This window comes from Leuresthes tenuis, unplaced genomic scaffold (genome assembly GCF_036924035.1).
Source record: "Leuresthes tenuis unplaced genomic scaffold, fLeuTen1.0.hap1 SCAF_20, whole genome shotgun sequence".
NCBI classification, from domain to species: Eukaryota; Metazoa; Chordata; class Actinopteri; order Atheriniformes; family Atherinopsidae; genus Leuresthes; species Leuresthes tenuis.
Genome location: NW_027325374.1, coordinates 8,632,913 through 8,658,155, shown reverse-complemented (window position 1 = coordinate 8,658,155; position 25,243 = coordinate 8,632,913). Strand labels below are relative to the sequence as shown.

General features: G+C 38.8%; 1 protein-coding gene and 1 long non-coding RNA gene across 3 annotated transcripts in view; one reads left to right on the top strand and one right to left on the bottom strand.

Moving 5' to 3' along the window:
- Positions 1-23,689, top strand: part of LOC140277944 (receptor-type tyrosine-protein phosphatase epsilon-like) — a 56,363-nt gene extending 32,674 nt beyond the window's left edge. The window contains exons 3-21 of one of the 2 annotated variants that reach the window (XM_072372797.1): positions 10,918-10,995; positions 11,554-11,647; positions 12,097-12,170; positions 13,985-14,121; positions 14,620-14,710; positions 15,355-15,431; positions 15,729-15,765; positions 15,861-15,958; positions 16,572-16,691; positions 16,856-17,019; positions 17,296-17,431; positions 17,533-17,682; positions 19,234-19,327; positions 19,553-19,629; positions 19,730-19,864; positions 20,044-20,169; positions 21,481-21,632; positions 21,729-21,864; positions 21,943-23,689. In XM_072372797.1, the coding sequence (XP_072228898.1) occupies positions 10,944-10,995; positions 11,554-11,647; positions 12,097-12,170; positions 13,985-14,121; positions 14,620-14,710; positions 15,355-15,431; positions 15,729-15,765; positions 15,861-15,958; positions 16,572-16,691; positions 16,856-17,019; positions 17,296-17,431; positions 17,533-17,682; positions 19,234-19,327; positions 19,553-19,629; positions 19,730-19,864; positions 20,044-20,169; positions 21,481-21,632; positions 21,729-21,864; positions 21,943-22,017 (2,025 nt within the window). In that variant the 5' untranslated portion in view covers positions 10,918-10,943 and the 3' untranslated portion in view covers positions 22,018-23,689. Of the gene's footprint in view, positions 1-10,917; positions 10,996-11,553; positions 11,648-11,804; positions 11,958-12,096; positions 12,171-13,984; positions 14,122-14,619; positions 14,711-15,354; positions 15,432-15,728; positions 15,766-15,860; positions 15,959-16,571; positions 16,692-16,855; positions 17,020-17,295; positions 17,432-17,532; positions 17,683-19,233; positions 19,328-19,552; positions 19,630-19,729; positions 19,865-20,043; positions 20,170-21,480; positions 21,633-21,728; positions 21,865-21,942 lie in introns of those variants that run through there. The other variant, XM_072372798.1, reaches the window with a different exon arrangement.
- On the bottom strand, positions 15,767-17,338 carry LOC140277945 (uncharacterized). Its single transcript, XR_011909170.1, has 2 exons — positions 17,267-17,338; positions 15,767-15,940 (listed from the first exon to the last, which is right to left on the bottom strand). It is a non-coding gene; the product is annotated as an uncharacterized lncRNA (long non-coding RNA).
- Positions 23,690-25,243: the final 1,554 nt, after the last annotated feature.

Here is a 25,243-nt window from a genome sequence, read left to right as displayed (position 1 = left end):
ATTTTCATCCATGTAATCAATTTTATTGACCATAAAATGTTGTAAAAACTATCTCAAAACAAATTTATGTTTGGTTGAAGAGATGATTATACCCATAATGTGGCTAATGTGTTTATTGTTATAGATTGTTTTCTGAGTTTAGGCTTTTAACCAGAAAGAATGGGGTTTCTGGGTGGCTAACACAGCCTTTCCTGCAATGATTCCTAAAAAGTAAAAAGTGAAAGTAAGACGTAAAGTCCAACTTATTTCTAACTTATTTCAAGTTTGAGTTCATCATAGCCGAGCTTTATGTTTATTAAATGAAGACCTAAAACTAAAATCTAAGTGGTTAGAAATGATTTTTTTCTTCATCTGCTCTGTCAGCATTCCAATAAGTCGGTGCATTTAATGTGTGATTTGACACTTTGACTAAAAATTATTTTGGCAAAAAGCAATACCTTTACCGCAAATAAGGTAGGAGAGCTGGTAGAGAATTGTAAATTGTGTAAAAGTGAAACATGAAACTTGAGGTGCATGTGGACTGTTGCATACAATGTGAAACACATGGACGTAATTTTAGTTCCCATATTTGACAAGAATCTCCCATTGAGATACAAGACCTCTTCTGCCAGGCAGTCCATCTAAATCCAACAAATTTCTTTTCCATTGTAGTCTTTATTGCAGTTTTCATTGCAGCTTTAATATTGGTGGACTTTGTGTATAAGAGATCGAAGCTCTTGAATCTTTTACCCAATGTCAATATGCAGGGCTTTGAGATCCAGTCATTATCTCGAAACAGATATGTAGGAATCAGAATGGATTGTTCTTCCTTTTAAACCTCACATAAGTATGTCACTTATGATCTGGTTCATGGCGATGTTTTCAATTTTGGATAATATGTACCACGGAGGACTAAGATTCATCACAAACTTGGCATATTGTCATTTCTAAAGCTATTCGTGGTGTGCTCCCTGCTTGTCTACAGACCTGCATCCTCCAAAAAAAAGCACAGGCAAGTTATTGTCATCGTTTCAAAAAGTTATTGCTTCCATCTGTTCCCAAAGTCTGCATTGAACTGGGGGAAAAGTGTATTATGCTGCTCCCTCTACTTGGAATTAACTTCAAAATCACCTGAGTCTTAAGGAGCGGGTTTCACTGAACAAATTCAAGTTTTAAAACATTAATCTCAGATATGTGTAGTTGTAAATTCTATGATAGACAATTCTGTCTTCATTTTGCCTGCAATGACCTTTGGTGATTAAATAATCTGTTTTGGTTTCTTAAGCTTTTGATGTTTTGTATTAGGATATTTTAATAATTTTTCATACATATATATATATATACTTTTATGTGCAACGTGTGTAGACACTCAAGGAAAATAAATACAAAATATTTTATTTCCTGGTTAAGTTGATATTTAAAAATGGGAAGCCGATTTTGATTTTATAGATTAAATATTCTACATGATAAACATAAATCAGTTTTGGAAACACGACATTTTTTGTTTGTGCTTTTGAACCTACACAGCTATCGTTCAGAAGCTTATGCAATCATCCGTAAAGGAGGACTGCTTTTTAAAGCCTATTTGGTTGCCTGATATACTGTAGTTTTTTTTCGAATGTGCTAGTAATTGAGTTCTAAATGTCAGTTGCTGTTAGACTTTAAGATTTTAATTTATACTCATCCTCCCCATCTTCTTCATCTCTCTTTCTCCATCTTTTTTTTTTCAACTACTACCTGTTCATAGCACAGCTGATCACAGAGTGCTGGGCAATAATGAGAAGTGTCACAATGCTGGTTCTATCATTTTGAGCCCAGCTGCCACACATTACGCCTGCCGTTGATGGTGCTGAATCCAGCACATAATTGCTCTGCCTCCGAATAATTGAAAAAGGCGACGAGGTAAATCCCAGAGGTGTCAGGAGGTGAGAAAGATTGATGCTGCAGTGTTCCATGCTTTCAGGTTGGGAGCTGTAAGGGGGCAAGGATGACATGATCAGAGCCTCACAAGGAGATTAACCTCTCACACAGACACAAACATACACACACACACACACACACCACATGTGTTGTGGTTGATGAACCACTACCAAGATGATTTCTGGCACGTTGGTTCTCAAACAGGCCTTAGTATGCATGTGTATGGCTCCATGTGTGTGTATTTTATAGCGTGCCAGTTATGTACAGATATGGTGCAGAAACCTATCCATGTTGCGTGTTAGTGCAAACACGTAGATGTGGGGATCAGAAATCAATAAAAGACCTTCTGGCTCATTTGAAAAATGTTGCCTGTGACTGTGTGCTCATATGTTTGACACACAGTCACAGTCATGCAAAGACGGACTAAATTAGACTACAAAAAGGTGATCAAATGGAAGCCCCTCTAGTGTGACTAGTTTTTTAAATGCTATAAACAATAAAGACATTCAGTTGTGTGTTGAATGAGAGCTGCTTAAAGGGTTATGACTGGAATGTTTTTAAGAGGATTATGAGTAATCACTTCTCATCTCATTCTGTGTTATTTTTAACTAATAGGCAGTCATTAAAAGCTCTTATTAACAGTGAGCACTGCTCAAACAGCAGCGCTTTCAGGGTCATATCTGCCTTATTCACCCATCTTGGCCATCTTGCCTTATCTTGGCCAACTCATCTGTCAACAGCATGTTATGGCGTGAACCTGGTAACCAACACCAGTTTTTTTTTTCCCCTTGCCATAGGCTAACTGGCTGTTCTCTTTGATATTTGACTCAGTAAATGTTTCTCCTTTGCATTTATACACAACGTCGGCAAGTACATGAGCACACATACATTCTCTGATACACTGAGCTCAGATCTCCACGGGAGATGCTATATTTGTTCACATAGAGGTGGAGGGCAGACACTGTGAAGCAGTACCAGCGGGTCCCCAAGGTCATTACCACTGCCATAGCGTCTGGGCGCCCTGGGAAGTGGCAAGAATTGATTAATGACAATGCTTGAAGCACAAGCGGGGAGGGACCAGCATTAGCAAGAGAGCAGTGCTGCAGTTGTTACGGTAAAATGGAGCTATAGATAGTTTGAGATACTGCAGAGTGTGACCCACTACCTCTGATAATGATGATGACATTATACAGTAAGTTGGATTTTGGTGAAATTTACATTTCACGTGCACACATTTCACATCTGGTGGTATATGTTACCTTGAAATTAAGTCATGCTTACACAAGTCAATACGAACATGAGCTGTGTAAACTGCTTCCCGTATTCTAATCAAAAAGTCATTAGTTTAACTTGACAGCAACAGTATTGATGGAAAATAAGACGGAGTGGTTCAATGATTAATCAGTCTATTGTTTTTAAACTGTCTGCTTACCAACCTGCAACTGCATGTAGCCTCAAAGTCTATTGGATGGAATCAGCTGATTTCTGAATGTAAATGTACCGATGTCTCCTTGTGATGACCTTGTTTTAGCTTGTTTTGGCAGGGGTCTTGGTAAGAGGAATGCCCTGCTGTGATTGGTGAAGAGGGTTGGTTAGATTGGTTGGTTGTTAAGCTGAGGGTCTATGTTGCAGGTTTTCCTGAGCAACGGTGTGCTTTTTTTTTTTTTTCCCCTTTCCCTTGATTGTTCCCAATGAGAAGCAAGCATGCTGCTGCCTGGAAACGAAGCCCTGTGTCTTTATTTCAGAGTGCTCATTTGTTTTTATACAGTTGCTCCAAATTCATCTAGTTGAAAATCTTAACTTTTCAGAAAGGCACTCATGTCTCGCTGCTGCTAATTTTAAGGCAACTGGTCAAAAGGCCAAAAACTGTCACGCTGGAAACAAAGAAAATGGAGGACAAGCCATTGCTGCTGCGTTTTTCTATCCCAAGTTATAAATGATCACAACAAAGCTATAGAATCTATAGAAACAGACTGACCAGATGTTGCTGGTGAGTGCTTTTCTGTTTTTACTGCTCAAGATGCTTTTTGGGATCTGCCAACAATGTTACTTTGAGAAAGTGCTTTTAGGGATCCATGGCCCTTTGACAGGATTTATTTTTGCCTGGGAGAAAGACAAAAAAACTACTTTGTGAACACGGTAGGTTGGGTTGATTACACAGTTACAGTAGGTTGGACACAATCTAGCTCCAACCTTTCGGCAATGCCACCTGCTCCCTGTTGCCTTCATTTCATGCACCAATCAAAAAGACATCGTGGACCATGACCTGCATTAATTCCCTACACTAAAAACAGTAACATTAAACATGCTAAACCTAAGTTATAATGATCAAAATCATGTACAACCATACTTTGAAGACCACAAGTGAACGGTTTTGTCATTGTTTCACTTGAGCTCCTTGTTGTACTTCACTTTTGACTTGTAATATATAATATCTCCCTTTGATTTTGTTTCACATACTCACAAGCTCAGGGTTACAACAGCAAAACACTTTAGTTGTAATTTTATGTAATTTTCCATGCAGTTCATACCACATAGTGCCTTTACGGACTTATGGTCAAACGTACACTAAACCAATTGAATTTTACTATGAACTTGTGGTGCATAAAGCAAGCATAATCTTAGTTATTGGTCATAATTTTATTTTACCCCAGTTGCCTAACATGCATAAATTTATACATAAACCTAAATTTTGCCAACACAAATGACATTATGCTCCTCTAACCTTTAAAAGTGAAGTTAGAATGGTTAGAAGGTTTATTTAATGACTAAACTCTCCTTCCTGTGCTTTTTAACGAACCTGACTGATCTGCACTAACTATTAGATATGATAAAAGTCTGGCCTTGCATCGAGGTCTTAGGTTTGCAGAGTGTCTCTACACCAGGCTTTCTTTTTCAACATCCAACAGGGCCATGTTGTTGGCAGCACTGATGCCTGGGTTACCATGGGAGCATACCATGAGGAACAATGGTATACATATTTAAGCAAATCTACAATGTAGTTTGTAACCTTTAAATAGCTATAAATCAGATATAATGAACAGGCTGCCACAGTTGGAGAATTCAGATTATGGATGGTTTCTTCAAAACAGATGAGCAGGAATGGACCAATTAGTTTAGAAAAGGCAGGACTGAATACCTTGTCCAACTAGGTTATTTTGCATTGGAAGCAGATGCACATCTGTGTGAACAGATGGACACTCAAGCACCATTTCCTCAGTCAAGACTGTGAATGTAGTGCACTGTCCTTTAAATAGCTAACCCAGCCCAGGTTTACACACTCGCTCCCCAGGCTCAGAGCACAGACGGAGAGACCTGGTACACGGTAGACCTACTCAAACAGACCGAGTGAACTTGTTGAACCTGGTCTCAAAACTCACAAATTTAGAGCTTAACTCTGTGTGAGAGCTAAATGAGATCCTACACAATGGATAACACTCTGACTGTCTCTGTTCATTTGAATTGCATTTCAATAAAAGTGGGGACCTTACAAGAGGCCAGTAAAAATGTGTCAATCTCTGAAAATATTAGTACAACTCTTCCTCTAATGAAGCCTCATAACACTTTGATTTGAACACTTTTATAGTTTATTATACTTATTATTCATGACCAACCAGAGAAAATATATCTACATTTATAGGTCTGTACAACTTTGAAACAAAAGGCCACACAATGACAATGCTCATATTGCATACAACTTAGAAAACTAATATTACCACACATCCACCCCTCTTTTTCACCTTTGCCACAGTAGCCACCAGACATTTTATACATCTGCATTACAAATTCAGTCACATCATGAGTTGATATTTTCTTGCTGCCCTGCCAGATAAATAAAGAATCTCTTATGTCATTATGTGATACCCGAAAAACGAGTTTCCTATTGTGGCTGTAATTAACCTAAAATGATGCAAAAATAGTTGACACTGGTGATATAATCCACAACCATACATGCATAAGTCAAAGTATTTTTACTATATTATTTGTTTAACGGAAACAAATGTTTTTGTATAACTGAACTTTTGTTTTTCATTTATTTCTTTTCTTTTTTTCTGATGACAGCCAAACATTTTTTACACAATCACAGAAAAGGGGATTGGTAAACATGCTAAATTCAAAGTGTATGTATGGTGAACTTTAAGATCAAATCAAATTTATTTGTATAGCACATTTCATGTACAAAACAATTCAAAGTGCTTTACATTAAATAAAAGCATTGCAGCGGGGAGTGGAAGAAGCATTAAAAGTATATAAAAGAAGATAAAGAGAAACATAAAATAATTCAAATGAATAAAAACTAGCAACAGTCTAGATAAGTTAAAAGATACTGTGCATATTTCATGCATAGACACATGAGAAAAATGTTTTTAACCTGGATTCAAAAATGTCTACATTTGGTGACAGTTTAATCTCCACTGGTAGTTTGTTCCACTTGTTTGCAGCATAACAGCTAAATGCTGCTTCTCCGTGTTTAGTCTGGGCTCTGGACTGGACCACCTGACCTGAGTCCTTGAATCTAAGAGCTCTGCTGGATTTATGTTCTCTGAACATATCACAGATGTATTTTGGGTCTAAACCGTTCTGGGATTTGTAAACCTGCAACAGAAAAACTGTTGCAGGTTTCTGTTTTTAAAGCCTTGTGGCTGAAAGGATAAGCCAACCTTTTGTTCTGAGGACACAGTACATCTCCTGCTTGCTTTTCACTCTGTCATGTTGCCCCTACACCCACGACCCATTTTCCAAATTCCTAAGCTGATGTATTTGAAGAGACAGAGAGACTCTGTGCCTAGGGAAACTCAGCTTGGTGGACTTGACAGTGCAGGGAACACTTGGTTTCCTGTCAAAGGCAAACACGGCCAATTTCCCTGTCTTATCTTCTTCTAATTGTAACACGTTTGTTCTATCTGATGGTTTGGCTCCTCGGCTTATTAGTGAGACAATAAAGAACTGCAAGGCTTTCATTATGTAATTTTTTATATATATTAAACCTAGACTGAAAGAATGACAGAGCAGGGCAGAAAACCACAAGGAAAACACAAGTCCACAGAGAGCAATGGCTTATCCTCCAAAACCAAAACACTGTTGGGGAAAAACACTTTTCATTGTTTTGATTTGGGACTAGAGTCACTATGAGTCAGAGTTCCCATAATGCCTTGTTCTTGTTTGGACTGATACGGAAGCAAAGACGACCCTTGCAGTGGCCTGCTTGTATTGTGTGCTGCTTTTCTGTGAAATGTGATACGCTGATATCTGTGCACGTCCACATTATTGTTTTCCTGCTGTGAGATGTGCAGGTATTCAGAGCAGGCAGGTCGTAATCAGTGGAGACAGAGCTGTGACTCACGCAGTGCATGCCAGGTGCTGTAGCTTTCTGTGAACAAATAACAGTTGCTACGGTGTTGGCATGTAGAACGTGGCATATGTACATGTTCGTGTACATAAAATCAGGTTTACCGTATTCATACTGAAAGTTGCTTCGTTATTACAAAGAAAAGCAAACGAGGTAAATAATCACAATGACATTTAAAAGATAAGATCATAAAATGTGTCACTGTGTACCATGGGTTCATTTCAGATCTTGCATATGGTGGGTATGGTCAGTGGGCATTGTAAAGAATGCTCTTCTAGTTTTTTTTCTGGAAAACCAAACAAATGAACAGTGACATTTTCAATGTCAGGGTCAGAGAAGACTGCTTCATTTGTGGATCTTGTCTATAAGTTGTTTTTCCTAGCGTGGCACAACTAAAAGAAAAACGTGTTTGATTAAGTTGGTATTGCTCCTTCCTTTATTTTGTACTCCCAGTCTCAGGGTCATTTTGTATTGTACTAATGTTTATAATTTTTGGAAGATGCTTACTTTTAAAGCATCTTATTTTCTTTTATAATTTATGTCAGAGAGGGATTATTTTACAGCTTGTATAGATAGGATATATGAATACACTGACTAACAATATATACTGACAGAAATTGTGTAATAATCAGAAAAATATTAAACAAATTTCCACATGATGATATGGCTTTTCCTCGACATTAAGTGATTATGTTATGTTCTCTTATTTAAAGGTTGAGTCAACATAATCTTCACTAAAACCAAATCAAATCTTGTTGTCTGAATGAGTATTTTGTGTATGTTGCTTATAGCTGTCTTGTTGAACAAGTGAAAACAAATTCATAAAAACCTGTTTTGGTTCGTTTAACAATTAATGGAACATTAAACCAAATTAAACTGAGACCCAGCCCTAGTGAATAAATGTAATCAGCTCTAATAAATTATGCTGAAAAAAAAAACCTACAATCGTGTAGAAATATGTTCCATACTTTTTCAAAGTTATTATTTTAAGTGCTCCATTTTACTTAAGTGATTTATTCTTAGGTCAAATCTATTACCATTCAGTCAATAAAATATGTTTTTGTTGTTTTTTGTGTGGGCTTGGACTCAGAAAACATCCTATTACATATAAGTGGTGGATGAAGGGATAAAGCCTGCAGTAGTTTAGATGAGAAACATCAGTCCTCATATATCACTTTCAGTTGGCATAAGAGTGTAATCTTTTTCTCTGTAGACAAGCCTTCCTAATCTGCATCCTAGGATGAGATTTACCAGTATGTCACAGCACTAACTCCATGGTTGAGTAACTTGTGTCAAACATACCACTGAAAACTCCCTGTCCAGTTGGCCAAGACAATACCCTTCCCCAAAGCTACTTGCAAATGTCTTCTACGGGAAAATAAGGACACCCTAAACTTCCCCCGAGCTGGCGTCTCCCATGACCCATTTTCATTATGACTAGCCTAATGGCTGGTGACTAGCTGCTGAGTGCTAAATGGAGAGAGGACAATACACATATGAGAGCGTACACAATGCCATGATAGTTGTTGGACTGGAGGCTGACCCAAGCTAAATGATGACTAACTCTAATAGTCAAATTTGAGACTTGTGGTCTAGACTACTTTATGCTGAGTAAGTAGAAAGGGAGATTAGATGCTCAGAGTAAGGAGCATGTTAGAAACAGACTAAAGGAAGTTTGTAATATTCTCAGGAGAATGTTGAGAAGTCAGGCGGGAGGCCACTGCAGTGACAATGGCCTGAGGTCCCAGAGGAGTAGTTCAGCCACACAAGGGGGCAGTGAATGCTGAGACATGACAGGGAGATATATCTAGAGGCGAAGAAGAGGAAGTGTGGAGCCAAGAACTGGGAGATGCTTACAAGAGGCAGCAACACTTAACCACAAGATTTAGCTGTGAGCACTCTGCTGGATGTCCCCGTTGAGCAATCATACACACAAACGCAGAAAAAGAATACATAAGATTCACTGTATCTTCTGTGGTGGAAAGTCCCAAATGTTTCCACATCACTAAAAACCCTGCACACTGTACTATCATAAGGATTCACAAACTCAGCTCAATATCCGCCTTCTCATGCAAGCTTGTGACATTTACAGAGAAAACCTTAAGGAGGGTGGATAAAGCGGGAGGGGAGCTGGCGAAGGGGTGGGGTGCGCCTCCTCTCTTCTATTCTCTCATTAGAATTCCCTCATCAGTCTTTCCCACAGAGCTTGGGCTTGACATGTCAGGGTTTATTAATCGCTCCAGGAAATATTATTGACCTGGACCTTCTGCTCCCTCTCTCCTTGCTGCAGTCAGTGTCTCTGCTCTGCTGCCTCCACATTCCTCCGGTGTCCTGGCCGGACACTGAACAGGACACTGCGGCACAGAGTGGAAGCTTCAACAGTATCTTCATTGACTATACACTTGGCCTGGGCTTTCTTTTCGCTGCAGCTGCAACGCACCGCACACACAAACACACACACCTGCAGCCGTGGGGAGGGAAAATGCAATCTGCTCTGCTTCATTATGATGTGATAGCAGCTCTGTGTTGGTGCGCTTTGCTGAGATTCCAACTTTTGGAGTGCTATGGTGAAAAAGATTTAAAAAAAAAAAAAAAAGGTGGGAGGGGGGTTCTCGAGACTAACAACCTTACCAACAGCTTCAAAAAGATGAGGTGCTTAAATCAATGCGACAGGAAACCCAGACTGAATGCTCAAACACAAGTATCGATCAGATACTCCTTTAACCTCCCACCTCTGCTTTCTTCTACTAGAAGAAAATGAGGGGATGACCAAAGTTCTTCAGCTCCTGGTCGTCTTTGTGTTGAAGAGGCCTGGATGAGGCTCATGGTGCTGTGGGTGTTGCTTCACATGCATGTCTTTGTGTGCATGTGAGGGATTGTTTGTGCCGGTGTGATGTTATCAAAGGGAAGGTAAAGAGCCAAAAAAAACGAGGGCATAGGCAATGAGCAGTAAGGCATAGTTTAAACACACAGACCATCTAGTAATTTTGCTGGAACACACTGTGTGTGTTTCTAATGTACAGTGCTGTAAAAACTTGCATATGCAATGTCCTAGAAATCCCTTGTGTTTTGGCATGGCATTGCTACGGAAATGGCTGAAGGAAAACAACTGGTATCAGCTACATCAGTGGAATTCATTGGAAGTGGAAGTTCTCTTTCCTCAGTGTGTTAATATGTTCGAGCATATGCTGTGTTAAGATAGTTTGAGGAATTGTATTGAGTTTGGATGTTTGCTCTAATGTTACTCATGCCTTAAATCACAAATAAAACCTTTTACTTTTTAAACTGAATTTAAATGAGACATTTCAAAATGTTTTTCTCTTCTCTGGATCCCTCTGCTGCATTTTTTTTCCTCAATAGGTTTGATGTTATTGTGTTTGGTGTTCAAAGATTGAGGTATTGTGCCACCATGTGGACACGTTTGGCGTTACATGTAGGTTTTTATTACAGGACGAATGAATGACCAGGATATGAGTGTGTTGTTCCATTGTGTCCTCATGAACTTTGCACCGATGAGCACATTCCTGAAAGCAGCAGTCATGAATAAAAGAATATGCCTCAGATCTGTCAAAAGCTTTTGTGCACCCTGAATAGTGTTCTCATGAATCTTGATTGCAGACATGTCTGGCACTAAATTTAATATCCGTATTCATTTTGTTTTCCTGCAGTCACAATAGTCCCCCTTCTGTTTTTGATGGCAACCACAACAACGTACAATTCCACCAGTAATGTCAGCCATACAGGAGGTAAGAACGATAACGAGCCCAATTCCACTTCAACATGAGACCGAACGGCACGCAAGAATGTGCAATAACAACAAAATCCAATTCCAAACCGCTGCAGTCATCGCTTTGCCCAAACATATGATTATGTGTCTTGTGCTGTGCATGCATCTGCTTGATAATAGCCTATTCTACAACTTTGTCATCAACAGATCACATTGAACCTCGGACAGTAATTTACAGCTTATTGTCCACTTTTATAAACAGACCTAATGGACTCTTGGCTGAGCCTCTAATTTTCTTAGATACACCAAGATGAAATGAGCTGATGCTTATCTGTGTTGACAAAACACTGCTGAGGCCAGTTATTAAATCAGCTCTGTGGCCAAGAGAGAACACAGGGGGTGTTTTGTGTGCCAAGTATTTATTTGATCAGTTCATGCAAAATATACATGACTCAAACATGTCTGCAGCTCAGCATTCACACACACATGCTTATATATTGTCAGCCTTGCCCCTTCTTCCTGCTTCTTTGTTGGTGGTGCTCCTTGACCTCCGGCTCTGCCTCTCCTTCTTCCTCAGATGTTACACCCCCCAGCCCCCACATCCTTCCCACTGTGCTGGTTCTGTTCCTGCTGCTGCTCATCATCGCACTGCTGGCGTGGTACTTCCTCAGGTAAAAACTCCCACCCTGCAAAGACTCACTTCTCTCACCTTTCCCCCTCCCTGCTCTGGCGTTGAGCCGGGCTCAGGGGCAGAGCTCAGGGTGACAAGCACTTCCTCCTTTTAGTCACTGAGGCGGAGCCCAGTCAGGAAGTTCTGGAGAGCTGACTCGCTCACATGTTCAGAGAGAATAGGGCAGGCCGTGGCAGTGGAGTTACACAGGCAACTTAAGAGAGTGAAGGACAATTTCTGTACTGCATTCTGACTTTTGCCTTTCCAAGACATCAGCTAATGAGAAAAAATAGCTTTTCAAGCTTCAGATGGTAGGATGGATACATTTCTTGTTATAATGTGTATATATATATATATATATGTATATAAATATTTACATATTTACCATCATATAATCTTTAATTTGATGTAATTGTGTGTCTCTCTTCTTACTGTATTTCAACCCTTCAGGTTAAAAAACCAGAGAAAAGCAGTCGTCACAACAGTTGACAAGAAAATACCAAATGGCATCCTGGAGGAACAAGGTAACGTTGTCAATTGTACATTTCCACATTGTTAGAAACAATGGTTGACCGTGTGACAAGTTGGCCAAAAAGAGAGAAAAATAAGTAAAGGGACAAACCTGAAGCTGTCAAAATATGGTAAAGGCTGAACGGCAAGAAACAGGACCAAGATAGGTCTATATTTGTCACTGTATGCAAAAAGCTCCACCATTGCTTCTTGGCTGTGTGAGACTTCCTGTGGTTTTTACTTGACAAAACTATGTGCTATTTTCACCTCCATTTATAGCTATTGACTCTGCATGTGAAGCTATTGTACATTACTGGTGCACAACAGCTTTCATTTGCATCATTTGAAACTGGAGTAGATTTCAGTTTATTAACTGCTATCAAACCTTACAGGAAAGTGTACACAATGAAGATCTGTGAATGTTCTTTAGGAAGTATTTTCTTATTTGACATTAAAAAGGACTACCAATGTCCAAGTAAGAACATATAACAAGAAACAAATAACTGACATAAACATAAAGTTGGCATTATCGCAGATTATTGTTGTAGAAAACACAACAAACATTTATTTCTAAAATATTTTACTGGAGAAATGAAAGCATGTATGGTCGGATTAAATCTTATTTTAGGAAGTTTTGAAGCTTTTGTGAATTGTTCATTTGTAATGTAGTTTTCTTTTCAGCTCCTAAAATTAGAAATGTGTAGATTCTTAAACGTGTGCTAGCAAAATGGATCAAAGGCTGGGCTTAAAGACAGTTTCATTCCCCTCCAAGTCTGTTCGTGTCTATGTTGTATGTGATGTGTCTGGTGTGTGTATTGTGTTTTAGAGCTTGGATACAGTACTGAGTCGTTATACACCATTGTACCACCAGGTCAGGTATTCAGGGTGGAAGTATGAGTAAATATACATTACTAACACTCTGTTAGTGACAGAATGCCTAGCTAGGGTGCAGTAAGTAGCTCTTTCCTGGTTTCTCTAACACCTGTTGATGTTTGTTGATCATTAAAATACTACAGCAGTGTAGGCAGACACAAACCAGTTTTATAACATTTTATGTATTCATACAGTAAAGTCGATTTAAAGTGTTTTAATAATTTGATGGTCAATTTCAGTGATTCCCAACCAAACATGCCTCTGTCACAAACAAGTGGACTAAGATGCCAAAAGAACTCTATGAGAACAATATATAATGGCTGATGTAGCTCGCTGAAAGGAGAGGATAATACTGGCTTACAACTGAAATAGCTAGCTGATGAACGAACAATTGGAATAGTGAACCAAAAGGAATGGGGAGGAAAAAAATTCGATGTAGAGCCTAAAACAAAAGGTGGTTTCGCTAAGTAAGGTTAGCTAACTGCTTAAATGGATACGTAATGATTAACCTGAAATATCTGAAAGTGTAAAATAACTGTTGAAAGCGTTGGATTAAAGATATCACCTTAGAATTTAAACTGAGAGCTAATGATAGCTAGTTATTATTAGTGGGCTAAAATCAATCTGTAATTTTTTGCATTTGCATATGCATTTCAATACAACTGATAGCGTTGCAAACACCAACTTCAAATGAAGTTATAATGGACAAATGATGGTGAAGAGAAAGGCTGTTTGGGTGTGGCTCAAAACAAGGTTGGGAACCACTGTTTGAATTCAACCTAATCCTTTTTATTCATTTATTTGTATGATTGTCCAGTAGAGCCAATAGAAATAAACTCAAATCAGTCAACATCAATCAGACAATCGTTCTTCACAAATTATTAAACCAAATCAGTTCAACTGGAGGGATATACCAACTGTTTTCATCTTCACCCCACCCCCACGCCCCCCACAGATCAACAGACGGTGGTCCTTCTGCCAAGATCTCACTCAGCCTCAAAGACCTACCTACCCATACCAGTTGAGCACCTTGAGGAGGAGTACAGGGTCCGCTCAGCTGATGACGGCAAGCTCTTCAGGGAGGAGTACAACGTAAGCATCCTCTCTTTTCTTCCTTGGAATTAGCGTAACAGGCTGTCAAAACCTCCTAGAATACCTTAAAGTGGCCTTGGGGGGTGCAGCGTGTTCATGAAAAAGCCCCTCAAAGCATGACTTGTGTGTGTATTTTTACTCAGGAAAATTAAATAAGCAACATGTGTCACATTGTCAATGACACATACCATTACCATCCACACCCACATGAATGAAATGTACCCCTCTGGCTATTTGTGTTCATCATGGAGGATCTGAGTCAAAATGAAATGTTTGACTCATGGTTCACGTTAAACCAAAAAGTCTAATATTATTTGCACAGTTTGTCAGCACAGACAGAGGAAGTTGAAGTTCTCTGATTTTAATGAATGACTGTTTACTCGATTGTGGCAGTGGAAGTGCTTCTATGCAGCAGAACACAATGCTCCAGTCGTAAGCTTCTGACAGACCATTTCTCATTACATAAGGCCAAGTAAAATCTGTACATTTATTTTGCAGTCTTTGCCAGGGGGTAATGCCCAAGGGACATACGAGGAGGCTAACAAGGATGAAAACAAGGAGAAGAACAGATACCCCAACATCCTTCCTTGTGAGTGTACTTTCTGTTCTATAGCGTACTTTTCTTTTGAGTCAAACCTCGAGCTCAGTTTCCTGTTTCCGTGTACACAGGCTGTTGTGCTTTTGACACTTATTTTCCCCCCCAAGATACAGCCAGTTAAAGCATTAGGTCACATTGACTCCAATATTGACAGTTTCCTCTTTATTCTTCCTTTTTTTACACATACAGTTTCCTGTTTCAATATTTTGTAATGTGTTTGTAGTTAGACTTATGTGTGCCTTTTAAAAAATGCAGGTAAACAGAACAAACAAATAAGTGTTTTTGTTTTTTTTTCTTTAAATGGGAAACATGCCCGTTTACTCCAACCTTCCAAAAAGATTCAGACCACACTCATGTCTGCCATCTTTTTGGGGGACTGAAAACAGTCTCCTGACATAGAATAGAAAGCTCAGTACCCCAGTTAACAGCTGAAATGCAGCTTTGTGTTATTTGCACAAACTGATGTGGCAGATGCTCCCATTAAGTATTCTTCTCTAAAAACTGGGTCACTCCTTTATTGTTCTCAGTTCTCAAATGTGTACAGTATTATCATTTAATCATACATTAATCTATTAAACTATGCATGCCAATTGTCAAGTTAACCCTGTACATGTTCCTATGGTGTTCTAAAACAGATGACCATTCCAGAGTGGTGCTGACTCAGCTGGATGGAAGTCCCTGTTCAGACTATGTGAATGCATCTTACATCGATGTAAGTCATGAAGGTTTTTTCTTTTCTTCTTACAACCGTCAATCTAGTAACCTTCATTTGTGAAATTCCAACACCAACTGCACCAAATTAGCATATGCTGTTTTAATTTCTTCTGAATGCTCTGCTCCACATTTTATTATAAGTAGCCATCAGCTGCATGACACATTTTCAGCAGATGAGTACTTGGAATACCTCTTTCTTTCTTTCTTTGCATTAAAGCAGCAGTTTGCTTAAGTCACTCTTATGGTCCTTTGCTTACAGGTCTGTAACTGTACATTAATTATTTTTCCCCACCAGGGTTACACAGAAAAGAACAAATTCATAGCTGCACAAGGTAAGCTGAAATACTTTTTATTTAAAAATGACACAACCTCCATATACTGATTTTTAAATATACATGTAAATGTCTTTTCTTTTTTGGTCTCTTAGGTCCAAAGGAAGACACCGTGGCAGATTTCTGGAGGATGATATGGGAGCAGAAAGTAGCAACTGTTGTCATGCTGACAAATCTAAAAGAAAGAAAAGAGGTACGTAATTTTTTTCAGCCGTGTTTATGTCTTAAATGTTTCTGTGCTTGGAGAGCTTCCCTTTAATTATAATCCTGAAGTATCATCCTTAATGGTTTACCATCACTTTACTCTGAAGGGTGAAAGCAAAAGTCAAGATTTTCCTGTGAAAATTAGATTTTATTGGTTATAGTCGAAGGTGATGATGTGTTGTCATTTAAACTATTCGTTTTACACCTGCATCTGTGCAAAAAGGGCAGTTTCTATTGGGAATTAGAACTAAACAAGGAGAATGAAAATGGTGAAAAAGATCAATAAGAGGAGAACTGGCTTTAAATCAGCAGATGGATGAGTTGAAATCAATGACTCTATAATGTGAAATAAAGTCCTCAAAGGCAGTATCATGATCAGGCCAGCAATGCTGAATATTGACTGGTTTCACCTTTCTCGCTCACACTAATCTGGACTGATTGGCTGTGAAATTGAAGCGTATGGACCGTTAGAGTAGCTGAAATGCTAAGTCATGCATTTCAGCTACTCTAACGTTAGCTTTACTCTTTATAATAAAGGTCCTGTAAAAAGTCCCTGAAGAACTGCATTTGAGATGTTTATCATGGATGGAAATTTTCTCCAGGACAAATGCTACCAGTACTGGCCAGACCAGGGCTGTTGGACCTATGGGAATGTGAGGGTTGCAGTCGAAGACTTCACTGTCCTGGTGGACTATACTATACGCAAGTTCTGTGTACAATATGTAAGTTTCTAGCTGTGCTTTTGTAATTTTGTCAATACAAATGAATTTGTTTAGCTCAATGTCTACAACAAAAATCTGTATAAGAGCTGTGGCTATCAAAATTTCTCAAAGGATTGTTGCTGGCTGTTCTTAACACTTCTATTTCTTATTGGGTCTATATATAGCAGGCCAGTGATGCTGCCAAGACTCCACGTCTGGTCACCCAGCTTCACTTCACCAGCTGGCCTGACTTTGGAGTTCCCTTCTCCCCCATCGGTATGCTCAAGTTCCTCAAAAAAGTCAAGGCAGTGAATCCACCTTTCTCCGGGCCTATACTGGTCCACTGCAGGTACCAAAAAGCTCAGCTAATGGGACAAAATCTGTGTTCATTTGAATGAACTTTGAATGGTTTTAAATATCCTATTGATTTTTTTTAAGGAGATAAAGATGTTTCGGCATAGCTATCGTCTTTTTGCATCTGCAGGAAAACAAACATTTTGAGTGACTATAGTACATATCCTCATAAGCACACATGTCCCTGTGTTCCCTCCTGCTTTTCATTAACATGCAAGTGTCAGCTGAGAAATGTGGCTCACTCAGTGTGTGGTTTGTTTTGTGTCTCCAGCGCTGGTGTTGGAAGGACAGGAACCTTCATCGTAATAGATGCCATGATTGACACGATGCACGCTGAGCAGAAAGTTGATGTGTTTGGGTTCGTCTCCAAGATACGAGAGCAGCGCTCACAGCTCATCCAGACAGATGTGAGTTGGAGACAGATTATGTCTGCCACATGATGTAGCACTAACACTTAGCATGGTACTTTATTCCTTCCTTAAATCATTCATAAATGTTCTCACCCTAGATGCAGTACTCATTCATCTACCAGGCCCTTCTTGAATACTACCTCTATGGTGACACGGAGCTGGATGTGTCGTCTCTAGAAGGACATCTGCACAAACTGCACAACACCTTTGCCAATGGTGACCGGGTTGGCCTAGAAGAAGAATTTAAGGTAAGAACTTTAAAACTGTCACCCATTTAATGAAAAGAGAAACAAAAAAAACTCTCACACTTACCAGAATAAGAAATTACTGAAAAAAAAAAAATAATAATCTGGTCCTTTTCAGGTTTTCGGCCAGGATAATACTTACTTTTTAATCACTTACTTGCCTCTGTGAGCCTGTTGCCAGAGGGTTCCACTAGGGGGCACACAAGCCGACTCCAGCCAGAAGGATATATTACATTCTGTCACCTATTTATCATCTATTTAATAAAAGCTAAGCTCACCAACAGCTTATAGAACCACCTTTAGCAGTAATAACTTGAAGTAATTGTTGGCCCACTCTTCCTTACAGCGTTATATCAGTTCGTTGAGGTTTGTGGATATTTGTTTATGCATAGCTCTCACGAGACCTCAACCTGATTGAAATGCTTGTAACTGCACTAGCTTGGCTCCTTTTTATTTTCATGCGATCGGGTGCTTAAATACTTCTAAATGGAGCCATACTCTGAACTCCAAAGTCATTCAACATTAATATTTAACATTCTAACTGAGGCCAGTGTAGTCTGAAGTGTTTTTTTTGCAATTTCTCAGAGCATTGTAGGTTCTGACCTTAGGATGAACTTGTGTTCACTCCTGGGAATGTTGGCTTACTTGTGTTCCACTTGTGAATGGTATTTTCTGCTGTAGAAGGAGTCTGAATTGTTTGTAAATGACCCTGTAATCCTTTCCAGATTGATGGACAGCAACCGTTGCTTCTCTTAAGATCATTGCTGATGCCTTTCTTCTTTGGCATTGTGTTGGCAAGCACCTAAATGTTCCAGCAAACTGCAAAAACAAAACCAATACATGGCTGTTACATACCATTTTAATTCCTATGGAAGCAGTAAGGGTGGACTTAAGTGTTTCACACATAGTTGCTGCATTTTGGCTTAGATTTTGTTAAATAAATAACGACAGCATTGTTATCGTCATCCGGGGTTACATTTGCCTTATTTTAAGATGAACCACATGGATCTTAACTATGTCCTAACATGTAAAACTTTAGATTTGATTTTTTTTTTTTACTGTGGTTTCTTTCCTATAAGACATTTTTACTATACATAGTAATCACTATGCAATGGTAGAGCAGACACTGACGTAAAACTGTGTAAACTAATAAGCCACTGTATTAAAGATAAAATTAAGTGAATAACAGATGATTTTGATATAATGGAATCTATCAAGAGGTGAGGTATATTATGGAATACTTTCAGACCACATAGACCCTTTAATGTCAACTGTATTCCTCAAATCTAAAGGCCTGTTGCAGCAGGCTTGCAAATTGACGCATTGACTTGGCATAGAACTTCTTCAGTTCTCAACTTGATTGAAAAACAATCCCAATCCATGGAGACTAACCTTGCACCTTACAGGAATTGAAGAGCTGCAACGAAGACGTTCGTCTGTTGAGCAACTTCCAGTGCAGCTGTATTTTTAATTCAACTTGAGTTTGTAAGCAGTAGGACAGATAATATTTGCATTACTGTGACCTTTCATTTTGTCTCTTTGCTTTCTGCTTAGAAACTGACCAACATGCGAATAATGAAGGAGAACATGAGGATGGGGAATCTCCCAGCCAACATGAAGAAGAACCGAGTTCTGCAAATTATTCCATGTGAGTAGCAGAAAGCTCCTAAAATCTGTATTATACCCCATTTATCAACTGATGGTAAGGTCTGAATACACACTTCCAAAATTCTGAGCTCTGCAGAGTTTACTATTTAACAACTTTTCTCATGAGAGTGTGAGTGCTTCATGACAATCTATATATTTGATATTAGTGCACATATGCATGCGCTGCTCTAATCTACATGGTTTTGATGCTCTCCTGCCTCTTTAGACGACTTCAACAGAGTTATTCTCTCCATGAGACGAGGCCAAGAGTTCACAGACTACATCAATGCCTCTTTTATAGATGTAAGCATATGAACATCTTCCTTCTGCATGAGTTCAATAGCAGTGTGACCCCATTGTAATTGGAAACTAAACTGAATGTTGTGGGGGTTTTTTGTCTCAGGGATACAGACAGAAAGATTACTTCATTGCAACACAGGGACCTCTGCCTCACACTGTGGAGGATTTCTGGAGAATGGTGTGGGAGTGGAAATGTCACTCCATTGTCATGCTGACTGAACTCCAGGAGAGGGAGCAGGTGAGCTACAATAGCTGGTCACCTCAACCCACTTTAACATCTACACTCGGATTGCCTGCCTTTGTCACAAAACTGTGTCTTCTTTTTTGCGCCAAAACTACTTTAAATATCCATTTTTTAATGATTAAACTAAAGTTTTTACTCAGCTGGTAGCAAACAACAAGTTTTTGTTTTTGCAGGACAAATGTTGCCAATACTGGCCCACAGAGGATTCTGTTACCTACGGAGATTACACTGTAGAGCTGAAGGGAGACACGTTGTGTGAAACCTTCAGCCTACGAGACTTGGTACTCACCTTTGTTCCGGTAAGCAAATTAACCTTGCACTATCACACCCAGGCAAAGGCAATGTGGCCTTCGTGCTTCATAAACAGCTATCGGGGTGAAATGGCATTTATTGGCACTGAAACCACCACACACGCCTTAACCCATAAAAATGTAACAAGAATGATAACAGGAGATGCGCAAGAGTGGAGGAAATGCTAAATACTGAAACATTTATAATAATTTAGAAAATACGTAAATAAAGTGCAAGAAGTAGAAAATTGCATTCGCTTAAAAGTTTGAGTTTTACCTTTCACCTTTCACATTTCCACAGTCAGCTGTCCTCAGGTCACCAGGAAAGGCTACAGCTATTCCACAGCATAGCATAGCCATAGCAGCAACAGGAGACCTCGCTGTGTAGTTTGGCTCTCATGTTGGGGGTTACAAAAATCCTGCCACCTGAGGGTCCTGGAAGGTTCATAGAATAAATTCTTTTGATAAATGAACAGGACAAAGAACATGAAGACTTAAACACCAAGAAAAGACAATTCTCAAGGAAACGGGTAGCGCAGAGACTTTAAATCTGTCGTATTATGTCCTCTATTTCTGGTTTTAGTTAAGAGAAGTTTAATTTTTAAAAAGGACATTAAAGTAACTTATTTGCATTTTGCAATTGCAAATAAACAAAACTCACCCAGGAGGATTATTTCTACTTTAAATAAACAGGTCTTCTATTGTTTTTTATGATTGTAAAGCAAGGTGTATTCAGATTATAAAAAGTAAAAATAAACAATTCTCATCTGTAGAGCCAGTATTTTTACTTAACAGTTTTAAGTTTCCCAGTTTGGAGCCAGTTTACTTCACAGTTGTGTAATTAAATTCACTGTTTCCCAGTCAAGGGGTTGTGTCTCATTCAGGGAGCCACTACATGTAAATCTGTATGAAGTAGTTATACCAGGAAAGAAGAAAATAGCTTCAGGATTCTACAAAATGTCAACAGTGATGAAATGTATAAAAGGTTTAACGTTTTGCAAGGAATTAAGTTTGCAATCCAGAAAAGGAACAAACACCTAAGTGAGTGCATAAAACTCCCTTGGGCTGCAAGAGGAAATGTGGAGGGCAGGATGTATTTAGGGTTATCAAGTGGGAGCCTCCCATCTCATGTTTCATTTAATTCGACCCACTTTACCTTTCAGCAGCTTGGCTGTATATTCCTGCTTTCTCCCATCAGCCAACCACTCATGTACTGCACACAGCCAACACTGAAACTGCACCTGCCATTATACCATCATATATAAATCATATTTGAGAGGCATTCTAATCCCTAATCTACCCGGGCATTTCCTCTCAAAGGAGAAGCAGACAAGGGCGATCAGGCATTTCCATTTCCACGGCTGGCCAGAGATCGGCATCCCGGCCGAGGGGAAAGGCATGATCGACATCATCGCCTCGGTGCAGAGACAGCAGCAGCAGTCTGGGAACCATCCTATAGTCGTACACTGCAGGTAAGTGTCACATCTTGTTTTAAGATACATGAGCTAACTTAGAAACATTTCAAAGAACTGTTGAGTCTTGAATAAACGACACGTTTTCTGCTGCAGTGCTGGTGCAGGGCGAACCGGTACGTTCATTGCACTGAGCAATATCTTGGAGCGGGTCAAAGCAGAGGGCCTGCTGGACGTGTTCCAAACTGTGAAGAGTTTACGCATGCAGAGGCCTCATATGGTCCAAACTGTGGTAAGTAGCAGCAGAAGAGGATATTCTTTTTTAAAAAAAAAAAAAGCCACCATCTGATCCGTCTTTGTTTCCCCACAGGAACAATACGACTTCTGCTACAGGGTGGTACAAGACTTTGTTGACATTTTCTCAGACTATGCCAATTTTAAATAAGATTTGCCTTAAACATGGTTTTTAATGTTGTTTTCTAAAGCATATTTGTCAGTTTTGCGTTTCGTTAACTTGTTCAAATGATATTCTATTTTGCTATGCACTTGTCCTACTATTAACTCAAGCTCCTTTCTTGCTGTAATACGCGGTATGTCAGAGAATGGAAACTGTAAATTAAACGAGCTAATGTACATTTCATAACATGTATGATAATTCCTTCGTCACGAATTGTAGCTTCAAAGTTGGTCTCTGGAACCAGTTTTGTTGTATAATATTGTACTTTTAAGTGTTTGTGTGTTATTTTGGATTGATGACATATTTTTAAAAAGTTGTAGTAATTGTAAATGTATTTATGTATTGACAGTGTCATTTATTTCTTGTGTTTAGAGAATATGATGCTAATGTTAATATTTCTTTTTTGGTAATTGTAAAACATCCTTTTTTCTTTTCTTTTTTTTTTCAAATATGACGACTTCTGAGATAAGGAGATACTGACCCCCCCCACCCCCCACCCCACTGTTCTCATAAAACAAGCCCAACATGAATGTCTAACTGAAATATTGTCAAAAAAAGAATGGAAAAACTTCAGCCATACTGTAGAGAACATTAAGTTATGCAACAAAGATACTGGGGTTGACTTTAAAATGGATTCGGGCAGAGTCGGGAAAGGCTGTTGAACTGGTTTTGTACCTAAAAAAGTTGTATGCAACAACTGTTAACATGGATGTAATGTCAATACAGTCTGCCTTTTGTCTGTAGATGGCAAAAAATGCTTTCCTAAAGTAACTGCACATTCAAAAGCACATAAATAAGCCTTTGCCAAGAACATGCAACATTGCTTTATTTGTATTATAGATGAGGTTTTTCACAATTAGTGCCATATGGATTTTAAGTCATGAAAGAGAGGAACAACCCTAAGTTGACGGCAGAGTAAAGATAAATTAGAGTAGAAAAAGGAAGCTGGCCACCAAATGCAGTAGGGTCAGTAGAATTTAAAATGAGCACAGTAAAACACAGGAAAGTAATGAAAGCGCAACATTAGTCTGAAGGCTTGAAATGGCTAAAACCACATAACACAAATGTGGTGCTTCAGTGCCTGCTTAAAGCCAGAGAACCAAAAAACAGACGCCATGCTTTCAAAGCTCTGCTACTTCCGTGTTTAAAAATAAGATTTGTTTAGCCAAAGTGGTTTTTTTTTTTTTGTTTTGTTTTTTTTTTTTAAAAAAGGAATCATTGTTTTAAATAAAAGACGTCTCGTGGTAGTTACTTTAAAAAGTATCTGAATGTTAAACAGATTTTCTTTGCATTTCAGAACTCTGCTCCATCTGGTACTCAAACATTCAAACTGCTTCATTTTTGCTGTAAATACGACAAAGCGCTAACATTCTGAAAGTCAACAAGCAGCAAGGAATTGTGAAGTCGTTGCTCATACTCCGTGCGCTACCTGTATGTGTCTGTGGGGAAATATGTGAGGGGCAGGACGAAAAGAAACAACCAGGGTCTGCTGTCCCATGACCTTTTTGTTTTTTAACCACACTGTCCTTTTGAGAATAGTGAGGAGGGTCTGTCTGAACTCCAGCTCTTTGCCTTTGCTCTCTCTGTGAGTGGTCTATCCCTTTTTGGACTCTCAGTGTCTTTAAAATGCAAGTTGCAATATTAAATTCATCTGAAAATATTTTGGGTGTCAGTGAAAATATTCTTCAGAGCTCTTGGCTGGCGTGAAAAGCAAAACTCACACAGATGCATACATATGGAAAATTAGAAGCAGTAAATTAAAACGGCAAACCTTTTTTTTTCTTCCACTAACAATCTGTGAAGGGATACTTCACAGATTCACAACTTTCTTTCTACAGAGAGGAAACATAAATTAGTGAAGAAAACCACAATTTCTGGACAGCCAGACTACGTACAGTAAGTTCACACTCTGCACTTGATTTTTAAATAAGGTGGTATTTTTATTTCATTGGTAAATCGCTTAATAAACCACTAGTAGTTTCATTTCATTTGAAAACATACGACAGAACTTTCAGATATTTGAACGCTCAACATCGTTGCAACCAACAGATCTTTAATATAAGCCTAACTGTTCACATTTATTCCAACTCTTACCAAGCCTTTAACTTCTAACCAAGCCATTAGATATTGCCTCTCGCTTTTAGATCGGATCGAGATTTACAAAAGAAAATCGTAGCTTTAGAAAGCTGGCAAAAACAATCCATATGCATTTTCATGAAACTACACAGTTTTATGCATCTGGCTGCAGCTGTCCAGTTGTTTTTTTTTCCCCCATTTTGTTACTCATCAGCATCACCATTTAACATATTTTCATAATCTCTGCCTTGTGGCAAGTTTATCAAACTTCAAAGAGCAGCTGAGTTGCTCTCAACCATTCTCGACTAATCAGAGCTGACTGTGCCTTCAGAAGGGGGGCCTTAAAGAGACTAGAGCTAAACCCGGGCTTTTCAGATAAAAAAAAAATAGAGACTGCAGCAATGTGAGGCATGAAAATAATTATGATAAGCGCACACAAACTCTCCCACTAAAAGAAAACTCTTCCACTAAGAAAAGAAATAAATAAATACCTCTAAATAGAGCCTTACATATAGGCTCTTTAATATTTTCTCCCAGTTGACGCTATGAGCTGAATCAGAGTCAGCATCACTGTATTTTTAAGATTAATGAAACATCTTGGTTCATAAAAGTGAAATACAACTAGCAAAGCTTAATGTACACTATTGGTATTATTAGAGAACCTGTTGTACACATTTAAGTAAAATCCCTAAAATAATCAGTTTAAAAGTCATGTATGACAGAGAAGCAGGGATAACTTCTAATAGGGAGCTAAGAATTACAGAACACCTTGCATTTAGGGATGGAAAATTATATCCAACTTGAAATCGGTTTACAGGATGCAGATTTCCTTCTCTTTTAACACCTGTGCTAGTGACAGAAAAAGTGAAGCACCACAAAAGACCAGCATGGGTAAAAGTGGGATTAAAGAAACCGAAGAATGAATAAATGCAATTACATGGATGCACAAAGGCTGAAGACCACTGGGTGAAAAAAAACAAAAAACAGGAAATGCACAACTGGGCTCCCATACAATAAACAAAAAACTTTGATCTTGCTCATACAGATCCAAGGAGACTGAGTAATTAATTTAGCCAGCAGAGGGCGGTGCACCTCAATATATATATTAATGAGAAAGTTTTAGGATTGAAAGTGAATA